At 40.9% G+C, this 18,845-nt stretch overlaps 1 protein-coding gene across 2 annotated transcripts in view; it reads left to right on the top strand.

Annotated features, from left to right (window-relative positions):
* Positions 1 to 16,557, top strand: part of pex14 (peroxisomal biogenesis factor 14) — a 53,285-nt gene extending 36,728 nt beyond the window's left edge. Inside the window, exons 7-10 of one of the 2 annotated variants that reach the window (XM_084365583.1) lie at positions 3,365 to 3,462; positions 11,117 to 11,208; positions 14,333 to 14,709; positions 16,162 to 16,557. In XM_084365583.1, the coding sequence (XP_084221709.1) occupies positions 3,365 to 3,462; positions 11,117 to 11,208; positions 14,333 to 14,709; positions 16,162 to 16,181 (587 nt within the window). In that variant the 3' untranslated portion in view covers positions 16,182 to 16,557. Of the gene's footprint in view, positions 1 to 3,364; positions 3,463 to 11,116; positions 11,209 to 14,332; positions 14,781 to 16,161 lie in introns of both variants that reach the window. The other variant, XM_084365582.1, reaches the window with a different exon arrangement.
* The last annotated feature ends 2,288 nt before the right edge of the window (positions 16,558 to 18,845 follow it).

The following is an 18,845-nucleotide window of genomic DNA, read 5'->3' as shown; positions in this document are numbered from 1 at the left end:
AGAGAACATCTCCCATGATCCCGCGCTACTTGCAAGTTTTTTTGTTTTGGTTGAGAGGCCTCTAGTGGCAGAAAAATACTGCCTGTGTGTTTAATTAATTAATCGCAGTTTGGTTAAGTTTAGGCACTAAAACTACTCAGTTAAGTTTAAGAAAAGATCGTGGTTTTGGCTAAAGTAAGTATGTTAATTACATAAGTAATTAAGTTGGGTGGTGGATATGTGGGTGAGGCACCAGACTCACACAAGAAGCTGTGGTTCGGTTCCTGTGTGGAGCCAAGTTTTGTTTTTTTTAACCCAAACCATCATTTCTTTGTCCCATGATTGTCACAGGAAATGGAAATACCAGAACCTGCATTGCGATCATTTGCATACTAATTAGGTGGAGCTAATGTGTCATGGCCACAACCATAGCTCCAACTTTGATGAAATTGTAGAGCTTTAGTGGCCAGTTTTAACAATTTTCTTTTAAATAGGAATTTTTGAATCAAAATGTGTATTTTAATCAAATGAACTTCCCTGTGTGCACTGTAAAAAACACCAGGAGTTCTTTATGCTGAAATAGTGTGTAACTTAAGCCAGTAGCTCTTTTCTGTATGCAAAAATGAGTTTGTGTAATTTCCAGGTTAGCTAAAAAAAAACTGAATGAGTAACCCTATCGGTGTCATATCAGGCTTTTGAGCTGTAAATAGAGAAAGAGACGCCCAAACAAATGTTTCCTTCTCAGGCTTCGTTCTAACTTGCGTCATGAATTCGACAGTGTCAGTTTAAATACAAGCATCCTTTTGTTGGATTGTCCCTTCATCACCAAATGAAAACAAATTAAGTGTTGAATTTACAGCGGCTGACACAGAGTAGATGAAAATACGGTTGTTATCATTCAATCCAGTCACACCCATTGCTATTGTTTTCTGGCAGGGTAAGGTAGGTGGAGGGCAGCTACTGTGTCAGATCGCGTGCGAGGTGTGCCACCCTCAATCTGATTAACAAATATATGCTCTTTTATGGTCATTTTTCTCCCAACTATGCAAACACATTTCCTCTGGCTATTTCACTGCCCATTCTTGCTCTACTTATCGCTTTTTGGAGATTTGCCAACTCCCAAGCCCTGCTTTGTTTGTCGGTGAGGACAGGGTTTCACAGTAAGAGTCCTCCTGTGTTTTTCTGCGACTAGGTGAGACTACAGTGGAAAAAAAAAAACATGGGTCTTTTCTTCAGCCAGTGTGGGGAACTAATTTGCTATGACTGCAGTAGCCAAGCTGCTATTGTAGTTAATGACTGTTGTAGTTAACAGTTGGGGAGAGGGGTTGCAATTACACTGAGAGTTTTCTCCCTCTGCTTTCCCTTTTGTCTTCCTCTCCCTCTCGCTCCCTCTCTTCTCGCTGCACTGAGTAATAGCGACCGACTGCCTCGCCGCTGCCAATTGCTTGAACCCCCTTTTGTTAAAGTTCATGTATTTCTCTAGTGCCGGGCGCAATGAGGTGATGTATCCTTTTGAATGGGGACCACATTAGTCTCTCTCACCAGCCCCAGCTCGAGAGTAGGGGCCTTGACTCCCATTATGATTTGCCTACAACTTCACACAGACAATTAATGAATGGATCTTGGAACTACTTCAGCGCGCCCAGGCTGTAATGGAATTGTGCGGCTGTTTGGGCACTCTTTGTCGGTGGGAGCCATATTGGTGACCAGCTGGCCATTAAAGACAGAGACAGGCTTGGACATATGTAGTGTACATTATATCGAGGTATTTACTGAATAATTTACTGAATACACAATGTGCACCCTCCTCACAGCAGCTGCAAGCCTCACACATCTTTTCTCTGACACACACACACACACACACACACACACACACACACACACACACACACACACACACACACAGCCTCCTTCTGATTCATGCCTGGCCAAAGTCATTGACTTCATTATTCTTGGCTTCATATCTGTGATAACTGGGGATATGAAGTTATGCATTTTTGTCAAGTGTCTGAACCGTACAAAGGAGTCAACTTTGTGGAGAGACATGAAAAGAAGTGGACCGTTTGGCTGAAGTAGCCGAAAAAGCGGTGCCAGTGGTAATTCAGGAGGCACAGCATTACCGGCTGGCAGACTGACCCACACATCTGGATAAGCTGTTTTGTGGCGAGGTGGAATCAGAGACTAATAGGGCAGCTCTTGGTTTAGCGTGCACACCCTGTCACAGTAACACCTTTTTTTAAGCAGCGATGGCCGCTGTATTTTAGTTTTATTGCCGTCTTCAGAAAGCCTGGTCATACTCTGGAGCACAAATTCAAACTGTTTGCACAATGGTCTTTGGCCTCAACTGACGATCCTGCTCAAACTCGCATCCCGTAGGATTCTGCAAGCATGAAAAGATCAGACGTTTCAGCACCCCACCCATATTGATACAACTCCACCCATTTAAACACAGGTGTCGCTACAAGATATTAGCTTCTTTGAAAGATCAAATATTGTGTCTGTGTTGGTTTTTCAAAAGAAACGCAGCCTCCGAGCCGGGCTCTGTCTTTTGTCCCGGCCTGGGTTAATGTGAGAGGAGCGTTCTTTACATCCCGTCCAGCCGGCTGCAGCTCAGGCTTTTAACCATTGGCCTGACAACCTCAGCAGTGGACCGCCACAATATCTGTTGATGTTAATCCTATTAGGCTTGATTTAACACTTTACACGCCCATGATTTATATGAATGTTTATTGGTTTTCTGTAATATAATCAGCTCGGGGAAACTTAATGCATTGTTTGGTAATACACGCGTGACTGGAAGCAGGGGGCAACAAACTGTGCCCGGTGTTATTTGAAATCATACACCCTCGTCCAACACCAACACTTGAACTAATTCAATCTTCAAAGTCAATGGAAAAAGAACAATATTTATTAGGATTAGGGGGGACATTTTGTCTGGCAGCCTCCTCCCAAATGAGAGCCTTGTTTTTTCCTTTGTTGATCGTTTGAGGATTTAAGATGCATTAGAAGGCAGTGTCTGGGTGGATAATGGAAGGTTAGAGACTGTTATTTGATTTAAGTTCAGGCACTAGAGATTAATATCTCCATCCTATGTGCGCACCCCTCCCTCCCCTTCGCACCCTCTACCCCCAGCGCCTCGGACCAAAAAGCTGCGACTAAAGTTACCGGGTATTAGCTTTGATTACAATTCTTAGAGGACGGCTTTGATCAGTGACACAAGTTGAGTCTCATCAGTTCTCTCATCGTCGCTGGAAAGAAAATGTTCAGTTTTGAGGCACCAAAACAACCTTATCACACAATCTGACTTCCCTCTTCCTTTCTCTCTTTTTTTTTGGTTTGAAGTGTGCTACAATTTTACCGTCTGTTATTCTGCTTGTTTCCACAGTCAGCCAGCTGCAGCAGACCCTGGTCTCCGTCCAGGAGCTCCTGATCCAGCAGCAGCAGAGGATCCAGGAACTCTCTCAGGAACTGGCTACAGCAGAGGTAGATACAACCTCATCAACAGCTCAGCACCCTTCACTTACGAACGCAAACAGTTCTTAGTTTGCAGGAGTATAAGTGATGACAGTTTAACATCTGAGATTCCACTCGTAGACCTGTCATGATAATTACGATATTGATTTATCATAAACATCTTATCTTACTTATCCTATAGACTTTTTAAAAAACTATTTTTGTTTTTTGTGCCTTTTATTATGTGAAAGGACAGTTTAAGATTATGACAGGGAAGGGCGGAGAGATAGGGGATGACATGCAGCAAAGGGCTGCAGGCTGGAATCGAACCCAGGCCACTGCTAAGGACTATCAATATATGTACATCATCACGATCAATTTTGCTGACCTCGATAGTGGCCGTTGTGTTTTCACATGCAGGTTTTTTTAGCAGCGCCACAGAGTCCGTTTTATTTATTGTTTTGGTAGTGTGGCTTTATTTTATTAATGTTTTTTTGTATTTAGGTCATTTTATTCAGTGTATTTATTTATTCGGTGACATAAAATGGTCTTAATATGACAGCACTTATATTTATGACATTTTATTGACCAAACTAATCGATTTATCGAGAAAATGATCAACAGATTAATTGACAGTCAAAATAAGTGATATAAAAAAAACCAAGATATAATAATAAAAGCTCAGATGACAAAGGTCCATTGCAGTTACAGTGTTATAAGCACGGTACAAACAGGGGTAGCCACTGTGACATTGGAAAAGTGTAGATATGGAGTCCATATCTTGATGAACGGTCCCTTTTTAAGTGTGAAGCAGAGAGGTCAAGTATACCAAAGTAAAACACTTTGTTTATCTTATGCCAGTTTGCTTTGGTGGTCGGTTCGTCATTTATCCAAGACATAAAGATTTTCTTCCTCGCAGCATATGCAAGGATATCGTAGTCTGCCAGAGCTAGCACCAACAATTGCATCTTGACTGGGATGATTGATGTTTCTGAGGAAAGCTAGACAGGTAGTAACTCTGAAATTAAACATAAAGATGCGGGTTGAAATCTCCAGATTGATGAGGACAGAGAAAAGGCTTATCGAGGCCTCTGTGTGCTAAAATCTCTGAGTCATAACTAGCTAAGACGGACAGTCTTATTATACTGTATATCATCAGAACACAAGCTGCAAAAAAGTATGGTGCATCTCATCATGGGACCATAATCTTTAACCATATTGTCGTTCCTCCTCGCCTTGATTTTTATAGACAGTGTTCATAATCTACTCAGAATTGTAAGTGTTTAGGTGAATCCGACTGAGGGATTGTTCTAAAAACTTATGTGCGGGGATGAAATGTTGCTTGCTTTTTATAACGGCACTCGTAAATCGCTTTATGATCTCTGGGCTCTAAAAAAGTGCCTTGGAAGAGACAATCTTAGACAATGTTTTATGTCCACAGCTTGTTAAGCACATGGGTGTTTCACTGTAGCATCTGGATATCGCAGGAAAACATATGCGGACACAGCTGCTTCGGCACAAACGAGGAAGAAAAATATGAATCTCTTCCCTGGACGAGGTTCATCAAAAACTCACGAGTCATAGCTCTTTCTGTGCCGTTTCAAGTTCTCAGCCACACAGTCTCTGTGAGCGATGTCGAAAGCAAATCAGCATGAGTACATCGGAGAAGTGATCTGATGCGACCCCATGCTGGTCTGAAACAGAACTATCTAAAGTTTTCTGTCATGCAAGCTTTGTAGGCTCACTTTATACAATAAGTTCTCTTCCATATAGAAGGACAAGGGATGTTTTTTTCTTTTCATTCGTCATCTCCAAATCACAGATTGGATTAAAAAGTGTCTGCTTCATTTGCTATGAGTGCCTTGTTGGACAGCGGTAGTGTATAAAAAGTATAATTCACATCAAAACACCCATTAAACAAATCATAAACTCTGCTTTATAGCTATAGTGTTGATCTTAAATTTTCCCTGCGAGGCGGCACAAGGCCTTCTGTTGTCTCAGGCCATGGGGGAAATTGGGAAATTGTTTTCAGGTCCGGGATGTTTGATGAGAAACACATGTTGGTGCTGGCGAGCTACTTATCATTCACCGTTTGCGGCTTTCGGGGGTTTGCCTCACCACGGCGCTCAACGTGCGCCACGCTTAGCAATTATACCTCTCAACGCGGAAATGTGCCTTTAACCCGAAACACATGGAGACTTCTGTTTCCTCAGCTGCTAAGTAAACATTTCTCGTAGTTTGGAAACCGCTCAATTGCGGAGTGCGCTTGTGTCCCTAAACTGGGGACCTCATTATGGAAGTGAGTTTAGACGAACTGACTCATGTCCCCGCACGCACGCACGCACGCACGCACGCACGCACACAGACACACACCCACGCACGCATACACATACGCACACTCACACGCAGAGCACACGCTGATGCTGCACATTTCCAGACTTCAGAGCCTGAGACAGTTCCTCTCTTTTTCACTGTTTTTTCAGTTACCATCACTCTTAAAAGATGTGTTTTATATGTCATGGCTGTATTCTACCACCAGTGTTAAAGATAGATTTGCCTCAGGATGATTCACCCCTGACGTTGAACAGCCAAGTCTATTTCTGCTCCATTATCATTACAAATCTGCCTGTTAACTGTGTTTGTCCTGCTGTCTCAACTCACTGATCGTTCTCTTTATTAGTGGATACTACATAGAAGATTAGACACCGCCTCCTTGCATGCTTGCGAGACGAACCGCCAGTGGGAAAGTGCATAAATAGAGTGAAATCAATTGCACTGTAGCAGTGTTTCCACTCAAAAACACTCCTCTGGGGACTTCCTTTTGAAACTAATTCCATCATAAATATACATGTGTTACAAGAAAACACACTGTCTGCTGGCGGAGTAACTGTGAATTAATTTGCCTTCAGACACTCTTAAACAAGGCTTGTTAAAGATCTTATCTTGTTGCTAATGGTCCACAGGCATTTATCTTCATTTAGCCAGATGCGTTGCCGTCCTTGGGTGCTGCTAGAGTTGATAGTCTTTTTTTTCTTTCCTTGTAATATATATTTCTCTTTTTTTCTTGAAGCACTTGGTTAACCAGCAGAAAAAGGCCGACCCCTATGGCACCCAGGCACCCACCCGAGACATATTAGTTACAAGGCTTTTAAACCAGTTAGAGGGAATTTTTATATGTACAGTATTTACACAGTAAGAGGCATATCCAGCCAGCACAGTTGTGGTTGATAATGTAATAGTTGGCTTCTCTCTCTCTTGAGTTGAGTTATTTTGGTTTTGGTTGGTTGGCTCACTTTGTTTGTTGGTTGTTTGTTCATGCATGATGCTTTTTGCAATGTGCAATGCCAAATTGAGAATTATGGTCTCCACTGTTGAGGCCACACAGAGCCCTTAGAGCTCTGCACCTGCACACCAGGAAGTGTGATAGAAGTCAAACAGCAGACGAAAGAGCAGAGAGATGCACACTCAAGTCTGTGATTCACTTTTGCACTTGCACTGCTTTCTTCAGGGTAAAATTGTCAGCATGTAGTTTGTAGGTGAAACATAGAATAATAAATAGTTTGTAAAGAGGTCATACACGTACATTGCCTCTTAACATGTCTATGTCGACATCCCTGGAAACAGCAAATACAAAATGGATGCATACATTTATATTAAGTCTATTAGAGAATACAAAATGCATTCTAGTCACATATGCAGGTGCAATATTTAAAGGAACAGTCCACCCTAAAATCAGAAATTCACATTTTATCTCTTACCTGCTGTTCATTCATCTTGATTGATTATTGGAGATATTGGTCTTCTCTCAAATATAAATGTGCCAAAAAAGTACATTTGAAAAACACCCCTTTTCTTCCTTCCATGGTTGGTGGGTGTAGTTCAGTAGAAAGAAAATAGTTCCTTCATGAAACTGCTTATAGCAAGGTTCTTTGGATTATCTGGACTAAGCAAGATTTTTAAATGCAAGCACTACATATAAGAGAAAAATATGTATTTTTGATTTTGGGTTGAACTGTCCCTTTAAGGTTCAGAAAAAAATAAAAGATTTTTGTTAGGAATATTCAGTAAGTGTTAGATTAAGTTGTAAATATAAAGAATAACACAATAGACATTTGCTTGCAAGCAAAAACAAAATGGTAAGTATAAAATAATAGTAAGAACTAGAATGGCACTGCCTACTAATGACATACCTCCGCCAAGGCCCAACAGACCCCTTTAATTCAGTCAAGCTTAATTCACTATCAGATTCGATAGCCCTGCATCAGTCTTTATTTTAAACCACCCAAAACTCCTTAACCATAATCTAAGATCACCATACCTAGGAACCCACATCACATTGTACTCGCTCATAGACACCAGCCACCAAAATATGGCTGAGTTTTTTCCATCAAGATTCATGTGTTATTCCCTGAGAAATTCATGAAAATGTAAAAAAAAACAAAAACGGCCCATTTCTCAATGTTACAGAAAGTGAGAAAAATTTATCTTTTATCTGGATCAGCACCAAAGTTAATGAGGTCTATTCTGGGCCGAGACCCAACCACCAACGGACACAGGTGAAAACATAACGACCTTGGCTGAGGTAATAATATAAATAATATCAAATTCTGCAAGTCAAACATAAAGTGACTCTGCACTGTCGAGCTACAGTAAATATCCACAGACCTGGAAGTATCTTCAGGATAATGCTTTTGTAATCAAAGCTACTAAATCATCACAGAAGTTAAATATTTTGATCAGCAGTTTGGTAAAACATCACATCGTACACACTCATGCGGTCTATTGGATATGTGTCAGCACTTCAGGTGGGGCTTTTAAAGTCAGCGGTGTTTCTTTCAATCTCTCCGGTCACTGATACCCCTCCACTCAGCCTCCGCCCTGGCAGCTAGTGCACTTAACACAAGATTCTTACACACTGTGTGTGTACACACACTCACATAATGTATCTCAAAGCTGAAATTCAGTCCTGGCCCAACATTTAATTAGGTTTCTTCAGACTTAATAAGACATATGTCAGTGGTAGTGTTGTGTGACAAGTCTTGATGTGAGATATTATACGGCGCTGCTCTGTAGCTAATGCACATAATGTATGTAGCTGCTGGTTAACAATTCTGCTCTAAAGCTTTTATTTCTCCTGTTAAGTGATAGAAGTGTATCGGAAACGTCACATTTCAGTTATTTGGAGCAATTTGCATTTCTGAAGTTAATTCTGTGCTTGGAAGTCTTTTAGCTCAGCCCATGCAGCAATTAATTTTTTTCAGTGTAAAATGAGAGAGAAGCAGAATCCAGCCTTATTATACGGGTGCCTTGGGGAGGCGAGGGATTAAGATGGTTCTAATGAGGTGACGGCTGTAATAAGAGTGTCTTCAGCCGGCCTCCAATGCACCACCTCTAAAACACGGCTCCTTATCAGAGAGGTTTAGGAGTCGATAAGTGCCAAAAAAGAAAAAAACCTCCTTCCCCTCCTCGCCTCCTTTTCTGTCTCCCTTCACTTCTCCTCCTCTGCCTCCCTCCTTCCACTGTAAATGAGTCTGATCCCTTTCAGATGTGATTCAATTAATTTCTCTTAGATTTAATTACAAGCGAAAGAGTCCAAGTTATCCCTCTCCCCTCGATAGGGGGTCCACGTTTTCTAACAAGCTTCCTCTGGTGAGTCAGGAGAGTCTTAATTACGGTTTTTACTTTTCTTTTATCCCACTTTTTTCCCTTGTCTTCTCTCTCTCCTCCCTCTGGTCTCATCAGTCTATCCTCCTGTTTCTCGCCCATGTTTGTGCTTCTTATTCAGGAATGGACTGTGAATGGGGAGCAATTAGGTACATCACTGGTTTCCCACCTTTCCTTAAAGCTAACCAATGCCTTCCCATGATGCCTCGTCACAGGTTGGATTTGTCTATGGGGAGTTTAGCCAATGATCTTATCATTTGAATTACTCTGAATGCCCTGAGGAGGAGCAACTCCCCAGTATTTTATGATTTCAGAAAAGCCATAAAAATAAATATCATTCTGTGTAGCATAAATGTTTTTTCTTCCTCTTTCCTATCTTGTTAATCATATCACAACCATTCAGATGTCCATGTTAGTCGTATACCATCTCAAATATCATGTTTTCTTTAGTCTGACTCATCTTATGTTGACTGTGTTGGTATAAGCCTGCCATTTTCCAGCGTTTTCAGTGGGCATTCTCATCCCTTTCGCTATTTGCATGCTCCTGTTTTTAAAATGTCAGATCTGAGCTAACAACCTGCATGCTGAAAATGGCTAGTTACCCCAACCTGGTCACTACTGTGAATAAAACTAATACGTAAAGTTGTAAAAGAAGTGGATAATCTCATCTTTTGCCTGGCTGACATATTGTTTTGACGAGTGACAAGTGTATGGGTACAGTCACACATGTGATGTTTTCTCTTGGAGTTCAACTTTGCTGAGCTTGTATGCAAATTTGACATCAGCAGGAGATGGTCACACCTGAATTCGAGCATGTGTGACCGTACTCACTGGTTACAGTGGATGCCTTCACAGCCAATAGGAGTGTCTGATACAGAAGCTTGGCTTTGAGCTTTTCTCTGCACCCAAATGAGAGCCACGCATTACTTTTAAAGCTCAAAGCAGAGAAGAGAAGTTGGTTAAAGTTTTTTGTCGTGGCAGAAAAAAATATAAAGATATGAGGAGAATGAAAAATAATACAGCTGACGGTCTATTTGAGGTTTCTTTATGATTCAGGACAGGAACTGTCATCGTGCTTATCACGTTTGGCAAAAAAAACAATATTATGGTTTTTAATAAAATAAGTAAAAGTTCAAGTTCTGTTTTTTCTTGTTTTATTGGCTTATATCCCCCATTATAGTGTAGAGAAGTCTTTATTGAGTGATATACACATTTAGCTGAGGTTGTGCTGATTCTGGGGATGTATAAAACGCAATGCTACTGTAAAATATTCCCAACAAGCTCCCAATGTGTGTCTAAGGTTTTCATTCATTTTGCAGAGACAGTTTACAGTTGAGTTTTATCATTACATTTGACTGTTGCCATGCAATGTTTTTTCTCTCTGTGCCTTTATCAAAACTCATCATTTTATAGCTCCCTCTGTCAAAGTCCTGCCTATCCCTAAAAAAGTGCTGCACGGACAGATTTTTGGCATCAATTTGCCATTCAAATACCAGTGTGTGCGATAACACACGCCTTTGATAAAAGACAAAAAGAACAAAACAAACTGCTAAGCTATGGTCTGCCTTCATGAATGTGGCCATTGTTCAAGATAAAGTCATTATCCAAAACACTGGACACTGGCCTAATCTGTTCTAGATAGTATGGAAAATTATGTAAAAACAGCATGATTCCCACTCACGGGCTTTCTGAGCACTCGAGGCCATAAAGGTGACTGTAGTGGGGATTGTTTGTCCTCCTTTCTGTCATCACCAGCAGCAGGCAGTTGTGAGGTTGTTATGGTGACAGATGACCTGACTACATAAAAACGTGTGGCTTTGAGCATTTGCATTTGCCATATTTGTTTATCTTGTAAGCTGTGTCTAAAACAAGGCTTTTTTTTCATTTCATATTGTTGAGACAGAGTTGTAGAAAGGTATACATTGACTTTGTGCTGCGACCCTGCATGTGACCTGAACGGTGCCTCTCTGTGTGCATGTCTGCAACAGTTATGTGTGTCTCACTTGTGGTTTTCCTATAGGCTTCGTCTTCAACCAGCCGCATCCTGGACAACCAAACAGTCGGAGAGCTGAAGGCTGAGATCGTCTCTTTGAAGGGCTTACTGCTCAGCAGGTAACAAAGTCACCAGACCCCCGTCACATGAAACAGGGCAGGTGTGTGTGCGTGCTTGTGTGTGTGTGTGTGTGTGTTTAATGGCAGACCACTCACTGCTTTCATGCACTTTCCTGGATGCAGTCCATTTAAACCATTTGGAAGTGTTTAACAGGAAAGTGCCACCAAATTGATAGTTAATTTACCTGTCTGCATATTTCACAACGAAAATAAAAACATTGTTTTGACAGTTTGAGACACAAATAAAGATTTGTATCATAATAATAAATGTCTCAAAAGAACAAAACAAGACAAGCTGCCAGTAGCCTTTGTATCTTATCATGTATATTGAGCGTAAAGGTTGATTTCTGACATTGGAAACAGTCATTTGACAAATCTTACAGGAGAGCTACAGGTGTAATGCCTTTTTGTTTTCTCCTTTCCTTCAGTGTTTTATAGACAGTATGTTCTTGTGCATGTAAAAGATCTCGAAAGTTAAAAAGGTTAAAGTCCGCACCAACAGAAGCTCCTCTCTCCCACAGAAAACACTGCTCCTGAAACGCCTCGTCAGCAGTCCAGCCTTTAATCCTGTGACTTTGTGACATCACACTACGTCACCATGTCACGTATTTGTATAATTTATGCCTAGTGGCTAGTTTGGCACATAAGAATTGATTTAGCTCAGCTGCTCTGTTGTTGTTAGCGGTGTTGGCTCAGGCATGTGTTAGCCGACCAATCAGAGCAGACTGGGTATTCAGGAGCCGGGCCTTAAAGAGACAGGAGCTTAAATAGTGTTTCAGACAGAGGGGGAGTACAGCACTGGAAAATATATGAGAAAACTGAAACCTTTTCTTGTAGTTACCCAGAATAAAATGATCAACCTGAAAATGAGCATAACATGTCCCCTTTATCTCCTGACACCTGCTCAAAGACAAAAAAAATACATATATAGTTGAAAAATGTAAGCCTTTTGGCAAAATTGACTTTTTTGCATGAAAAATGGCACATGGGAAGAGTTCTCTTTTTTAATTTTGTGGACGGGGGATACACATGGGCAGAAACATTGCACTTCAGATAAGGTCCTGCTTGACCTCATGTTTGTAATGAAACTGTTTTTCAGCTGCTGTAACTTCAAATCAGGCCCAGACTGGCTGTTAGGGGGCCTGGAAAGCTGATTGGCCTAGAGCGTCAGGCCAGTGTTAAAAATACTAAAGAAAATGTGTTGATCAAAGCGAAAACAACAGCTATAGTCATTCAGAAACCCCCACCTGCTTCAAACCTGATGCAATGATCTATGCCTGTTGCATACACATCAACATACACATCCACACTGCATGGAGTGCAAATGGTCGAGCAGTAGGGAAAAAAATCTGGACAGCGCAAGAAAAAAGAAAAAAAGGAAAGGTGGAGCTGGGATAGATTGCATTAAAAGGAGAAAAGCCCTGAAGCAAAGTGCATCTAAATGCTCCAAAATGACAAATGTTCAGAAGCAAGGGACATGGGGAAACAAAACATATTAGCAGGGTCTCTCTCAGCACGCCGTAATATCACAACTGCCCTTCCCGAGTTGATTCTGTGTTTAAAAGAATTAATAATCATACAGAAAGCAGAGAAATACATATTTATATGCTCTTTATTTTGTCACATGGAAGGGATCCAGTTACTCAGAGCTTCATGATGATCAGTAGAGGTCCGGTCAGAGCTCTGAGGAAATGCCAGCTGCAAAACAAACACTCCACAAGTGGACAAAAATAATATATATATATATTCTTGAAGCAAAGTGAGCGTAACTACTTTTGCTTCGTCTGGCCCAGCAGCTGCCGCGACACACTGACAGCGGTTCGGCCTAGTTCGCAGAGTTTGCAGGCCTTGAATATAACCGAGTGAACTCCCATCTGCTCAGAAAGACTGTGAGATGTGGTTAACAGCTCTGAGAAAAGCTACAAAGTTGACCTTGAGTTAAGATTTATTATTTAAGTACATAAATGGTTTCTGGAGTTCTGAGTTTAGATCTCAGAAACAACAACCAGAATACGTATTCTTTGCATACCCACTTCTATAGTGCAGCACTGATGGCCCGAACGTTTGTTTGTGGATGAATAAATAAAATAAAAGAACATATATTGTCACATTTCTCATCCAAACTAGCACACTTACAGCATCATTATTGATCTTAAATATGTTTATTCTCACAGCCACTACAAGTTGTCATACAATCCCAATTACTTTCAATCACTTTATGAGAAACAAATACACAAGAATATAGAAACACATACCAGAGAAATCAGCTGTTTCCTGGTCAATCATAGATGCTTTTGTCAATCATTTTATTTGTTGTCGGGGTAAAATCTGATGTTAATACTGCTGTCATGTACTGCTAGACGTTCCCTTCATTTCTCTCCAGCTTTGTTCCTCAATCTAGTCAGGCACAGCCCAGCTCAGTCAGGCCCATTAGCATGCATGATTATGTATCAGTGTCTATAATGAAGCCTGAAGTAAGAGTGTACATCAGAAAAGCGGGCGAGGAGGAAAATTGCCTCAGAACTGTGTAGTTGAGCATGTTTTGTTCCTCTCGTACATTCTAATCAGTAATAATCCCTTTGTCATTTGCTTTCTTGACTCCTTCCTGACTCTCACAATGAGTTTTCTGGCAAAGGCTTGAATCACAAAATAAAGACTCTGAATCACCATCTGTCTCCAAACGTGCTCTCTTCCTGTTCAAATGATCCAAATCATCTCCAAACTGTTCTCTTTTTTTTAACCACCAAGAAGTGCTGATCCCATTACGATTCAACGTTGTCTTTTTGATCTTAAAAGCTGCAGTGGATGTAATTAAAAAAATCTTAGAGCTGCTTTACCAGGTGTGATGAACATCTGGCTGTTTGGGGGGGAAAAAGCCATTTTCTCTGTTGTAATTATGAGGATTACGTAGCATGCTTTGTGTGCGGCTGCATGCTAAAAAAGAAACCAGTGTTGAGGACGTGTTCTCATTCAGCACCTGACTTGGAAAGCTATGTATAGGTTTGTGGTTGCAGTATGTCCAATTATGGCTGATTACATCGTGGGAAAGCTCTTTTCACACGTTTTGATCACAGTGAGGTTGATGATGAGATTGTGATCAGGCCTCATTTTCTCTCCCCCACAGGAAACAATTCCCCTCCACTCCCACGATTCCTAAGATCCCCTCGTGGCAGATTCCCCTGAAGCCGCCATCGGCACCCAGCTCGCCGTCCATCAACAGCAGCAGCGACATCTCTCCTGTCAGTAACGAGTCAGTCAACTCCTCCCCTGTTAAAGATGGACACCACAGCCCCCAGGATGCTCTGGGAGGGCCTGATGGAGCTCATGGTATCAACGGCGACGCCAGCCCTGTGGACCTCGTCACAACGCTGCCCCTGAAGGATCAGGTCCGCATGGAGGTGCAGGGGGAGGAGGAGAAAAAGGAGGAAGAAGAGGATGATGTCAGTCACGAAGAGGAGGAGGAGGAGGATGGGCTAAGCATGCAGACAGAGGATCGGCGAGGTGGGGATGGACAGATTAACGAACAGGTGGACAAACTGAGGCGGCCCGAGGGTGCCAGCAATGAGAGCGAGGTGGATTAGACGACAGTAGACAGCACAAAAACACTCTCCAAACACAGCTTCTCATCTCTGCTGACGGCTTTGTTTCATTCTGCTCCTCTCTGCTCGCTCTCACTCTGTTTGTTATGTTTTTAAAATCCGTCCTCACTGTCTCTTTCCACTTGTTTATGTAACATGTTAATCTTGAGCAAAATGAGGAGTAGGCGTGGGCGTGAGAAGACGCAAAACTGACAGATATTGGAGTGTGTAGTTGACACACAGCTTACCTCGATCCACTAGTCATCATGCAAACTAAATGACTGCACGGCGAGCCGAGTACCATGTTGTGACGTTTCTTTGAAAGGAGAAGTGACGTGCAGGAGTCAAATCAGAATGACTTTAAAAGGCTTTCTGCAGTACTAACCGTATGTGACTTACTGCTTTTAATTTTCATGATTTGATCAGATAATTCACAGCTTTGCCTTGGTGCCCTTGTAACTGTACTAAAGCTCTCACGCAGACCAAAGAGGCAGTGCTGCACACACTATCTCTCCTGTATAGTGCAGCTGTAGGTCAGGAGTCATATGTTGCTGCTTCAGTCTCAAAGTTACCGTGAGCTTCCAGAGAAGCATTAGCAGAGTTTGTCTCCCTGTTGATGGCAATAGGAGAGGACAAGCTCTTCCAGGGCCGGAGCTTTTAGCCTCTTTTATGTGTCCTTTCGCATTGGTGTCAGTCTGTCAATAATTCACAAGGCCAGCAGGGTGGCATTTGGGTGAAATAAAAGCCCTGAAATTCGAGATTAGAATGTGATGACGGGCTTTGTTCCGCGCCGGTGTCAGAGTGCTCATACGCTCAAAGGAGGGGGAAGATAAATGTTTTTTACCCCCTTTTTCACTGAGGGCTGAATTGTGCATCTTTTTTTTTTTTGGGAGTGTGTTTGTGCGTGGCAGGCGAGGAAAAAAAAAACCAGGCTGTCTGCTGAGCTGTATCTGTGTCTCCAGCAGGGCAGCTGATTTGGTTTGTGAAGTATGTTAATAATCAAATGATCAACAAATAACAGATGTATTAGTTCATGCAGCTTGAAATGTCAAGGAGGCTAAAAGCGGAAATCTAATACAGAAAGCCCAGTTGCATTGTATTATTTTCCGTGACAAACCCTCCGGTCCAAATTATGTAGGGCCTCCTAGAGTGAGTAATCTTTACAGAAAACGGCGCCAATATTTTGTAATTAAGCTGCAGTAAGACAACGAGGGCTGCCACAGATGGAAGTTGCAGAACTCGTATCGCTTTCTTTTTTCTCTCTTCTCAGTGTGGAGGTGGATTGGGGGAAGTTAAGAAAAAAAATTGCCCCATGATTGAAAAGGAAAGTAATAAATGAATACCTGACTTATTGAATTACTCACTCTGTCTCCAGCTAACAAGAAGAGTCCATGAGTGAGAAGAAGGGATATCAGCTGTCGTGCCGTTTCCACCTCCATCACATGGCCTTCATTAGGAACACAGAGAAGGTAGAGGCACATTTCTGTGTGACGCCGGTCCTAACCTGCAGATTATGTTTAGTTATTTGAGTTGGTGTTAAAAGTGTTGAATGATGAGGAAGTAACATTGCAGTATGCTGTAAAAATATATATTTTTTTGATTGATTGGAAATGAATTTGTATGGATGAATGAGATTGTTTAAAGGAGTACAGAATCAAGAGGTGTAACTTCTGCTTCTTAGCCACTGTAGTCTCAGTGATTGGTCCGCTCTGTAACCTGCTGATTACTGTCCAAAAGTGTACATAAGTGTAATAAATTTGGTTTATCTCAAGTAGAATCTCTGTTATATTCATTTAAAACCAACAGGACACAAAAGACTACTGTATGCCACTATCAAAGGACAGAAATAGTATGACCGGGATCTCCATGTTTAGAGTTTACATTTCTTGTATTCAGTTGCTGTTTTACATCAGTGCAACATTTATTTAAATGTTTTTTTTTCCCTTTATATATATTTTTAACATGCTTGACTCTAAATCATACTTGAGTTAAATTGTGTTTCCATCCATCCTCTTAACATTAAAAGAAAGACAAGTGCACAAACAAAAAATCAAAACACACAGAAGTTGTCCTCTGAGTGCAGTGTGCAGTTTTTGTCTTCGTTTTTAATCCCTTTGATATGTTTGTGTGAATGCGGTTGTGTGCCTGTAACACTCATATCTAGTAACATTTTATTTTGTCTGTTTGGTAATAATAAAATCAAACTATGGGAACTTTTGTTGTAACATCAGTGCTGTTTTACCACCCGAAGGCCTGTGAATTCTTCATTTAAAAGTCAAAGTGTCTGATTAATCATTGTGGTTCCTGAGCCTTCCGTTTTTTTAATGCCACATCTCTAAACCAGCTGCAAAGTACCTGTAAGACCAGCTACACATGAGAATACTACAGTTCTTGTGTGTATACTGTGTGTAGAATCATGAATCATCCTTTACTGAGTTTTCAGAAAGCATGATGGGGCAGGGACTTTCAGCTTTTCTCCAGCTTTCTCTCTGGAAATGAGTAAGTGACATAGTTTTACATTGTATGTGTGAAGATTTGTTTATTTCTGTAGGCGGATTGTCAATCTTCTGGTTTCTGTCGTGGGAGTGTTTCCTTTTAAAACAGGGTTTCCTATTCGATGTAGACACTGATCGATACACTGAAGGTGTTGCCATGTTATGCTTACATTATTTTTTTTAAAGCTTCATTTTTTTCTGCCTCGGTGCAGAAAAACTAAGGCAGAGTGAGACAGACAGAGAGAATGTACAATAGTTGCAGAGACCAGAGGTAAGCTACGATTGTCACCACAGTGTTTCTACTTCCTGTGAGGTTGTAATGCTCTAACCAAAATACAGATTTGCTAAATAGATGCAAAATGTAGAAAGTGCTTTGCTAAGCTTAAATTTTGTCCCCAGTAGTAGGGCAGACAGTGTCACAGTTGGCCTGAGGTGGTGCTAGAGAACCTCAGGCCTAAATCTGAGGTTGCTTAAATCAGTGTTGATTTTAAGGACGTCTCTGAGTCACTTTGTCAGGCTGATCTTTACATCGTCACACTTTCAGAAGTCGAAGCTATTTTTTGTCATTCTCGGAAGACATGCTAAACATACTTAAAGCAAAAAGCTTTACGTGTAGGTGAGTTATAGCAGCGCTGCAAATGGTTCAGTGTAGTAACGTATCAAAGTGGCTAACTTTTATAAGATGTAACTTTTACAGACATTACATAAATATATAGCTATAGCCATGATGGTAGGGAGGCATGATTGTACAATTCTGGGCCGATACAGATAATTTGTTTAATATAATGATCTGGCCGATAGCCGATGCCAATATTTTTATTTTGTTTTTGTTGTTATTTATTCCCCGTTTTGTGTCAGGGAAACAAAGAAATCTTTATTATAAAAAATGACTTAACAGTTTTAAAGTAAATCTTCCTTACATTGTCTTTTTATGAGCACAAATTTAATCATGAAACAACCTTTAATCATTTGCCAATAGGCCAATAGCAAGGTACATATTGTCTGATACGGCCTTAAAATAATATCACAATATTTTTAGGCCATATCACAATATACAATATATACCACAATATTTTAAAATCTTCTCAGAAACACTTAAATGCTGGGTGACAAAATCAAATGTAACTATAATATTTTGACCAAGAAGGCTGACCTTCAATATCGATAGTGCAACCAATTTGTCAGAATGACTTTTGGTACTTTCACAAAATACTAACACAATGAGATTTTTGATGAATACACATCAGTAATGTGGATATAATAACTAAGCGAGTAAATGACATCACTTTACTGTAATGCCGCCTTTAAAACCAGGAAAAGACAACAATTACGCCCTATCACGATATAAAAGATATTCATAATCTAAGACCGTATATCGGCTCATATCACTATAACAAATTTTTTTTTCACTCTTTCACTTTACTTGTCAAAACGGTACCTTCATTACCCAGAATGCAACTCAACTGCTGATCGTTCAGCTGGAGATTCAAGTGTGTTAAGCAAGAATGTTTGTTGAGCTCAGTCTTCTCTTACATGAGCTATATTCTGATTGGTTGCTGCTTAA

This window comes from Pagrus pagrus (assembly GCF_965226575.1).
Source record: "Pagrus pagrus genome assembly, chromosome: 11".
NCBI classification, from domain to species: domain Eukaryota; kingdom Metazoa; phylum Chordata; class Actinopteri; order Spariformes; family Sparidae; genus Pagrus; species Pagrus pagrus.
This window is presented reverse-complemented; position numbering and strand designations above follow the sequence as displayed.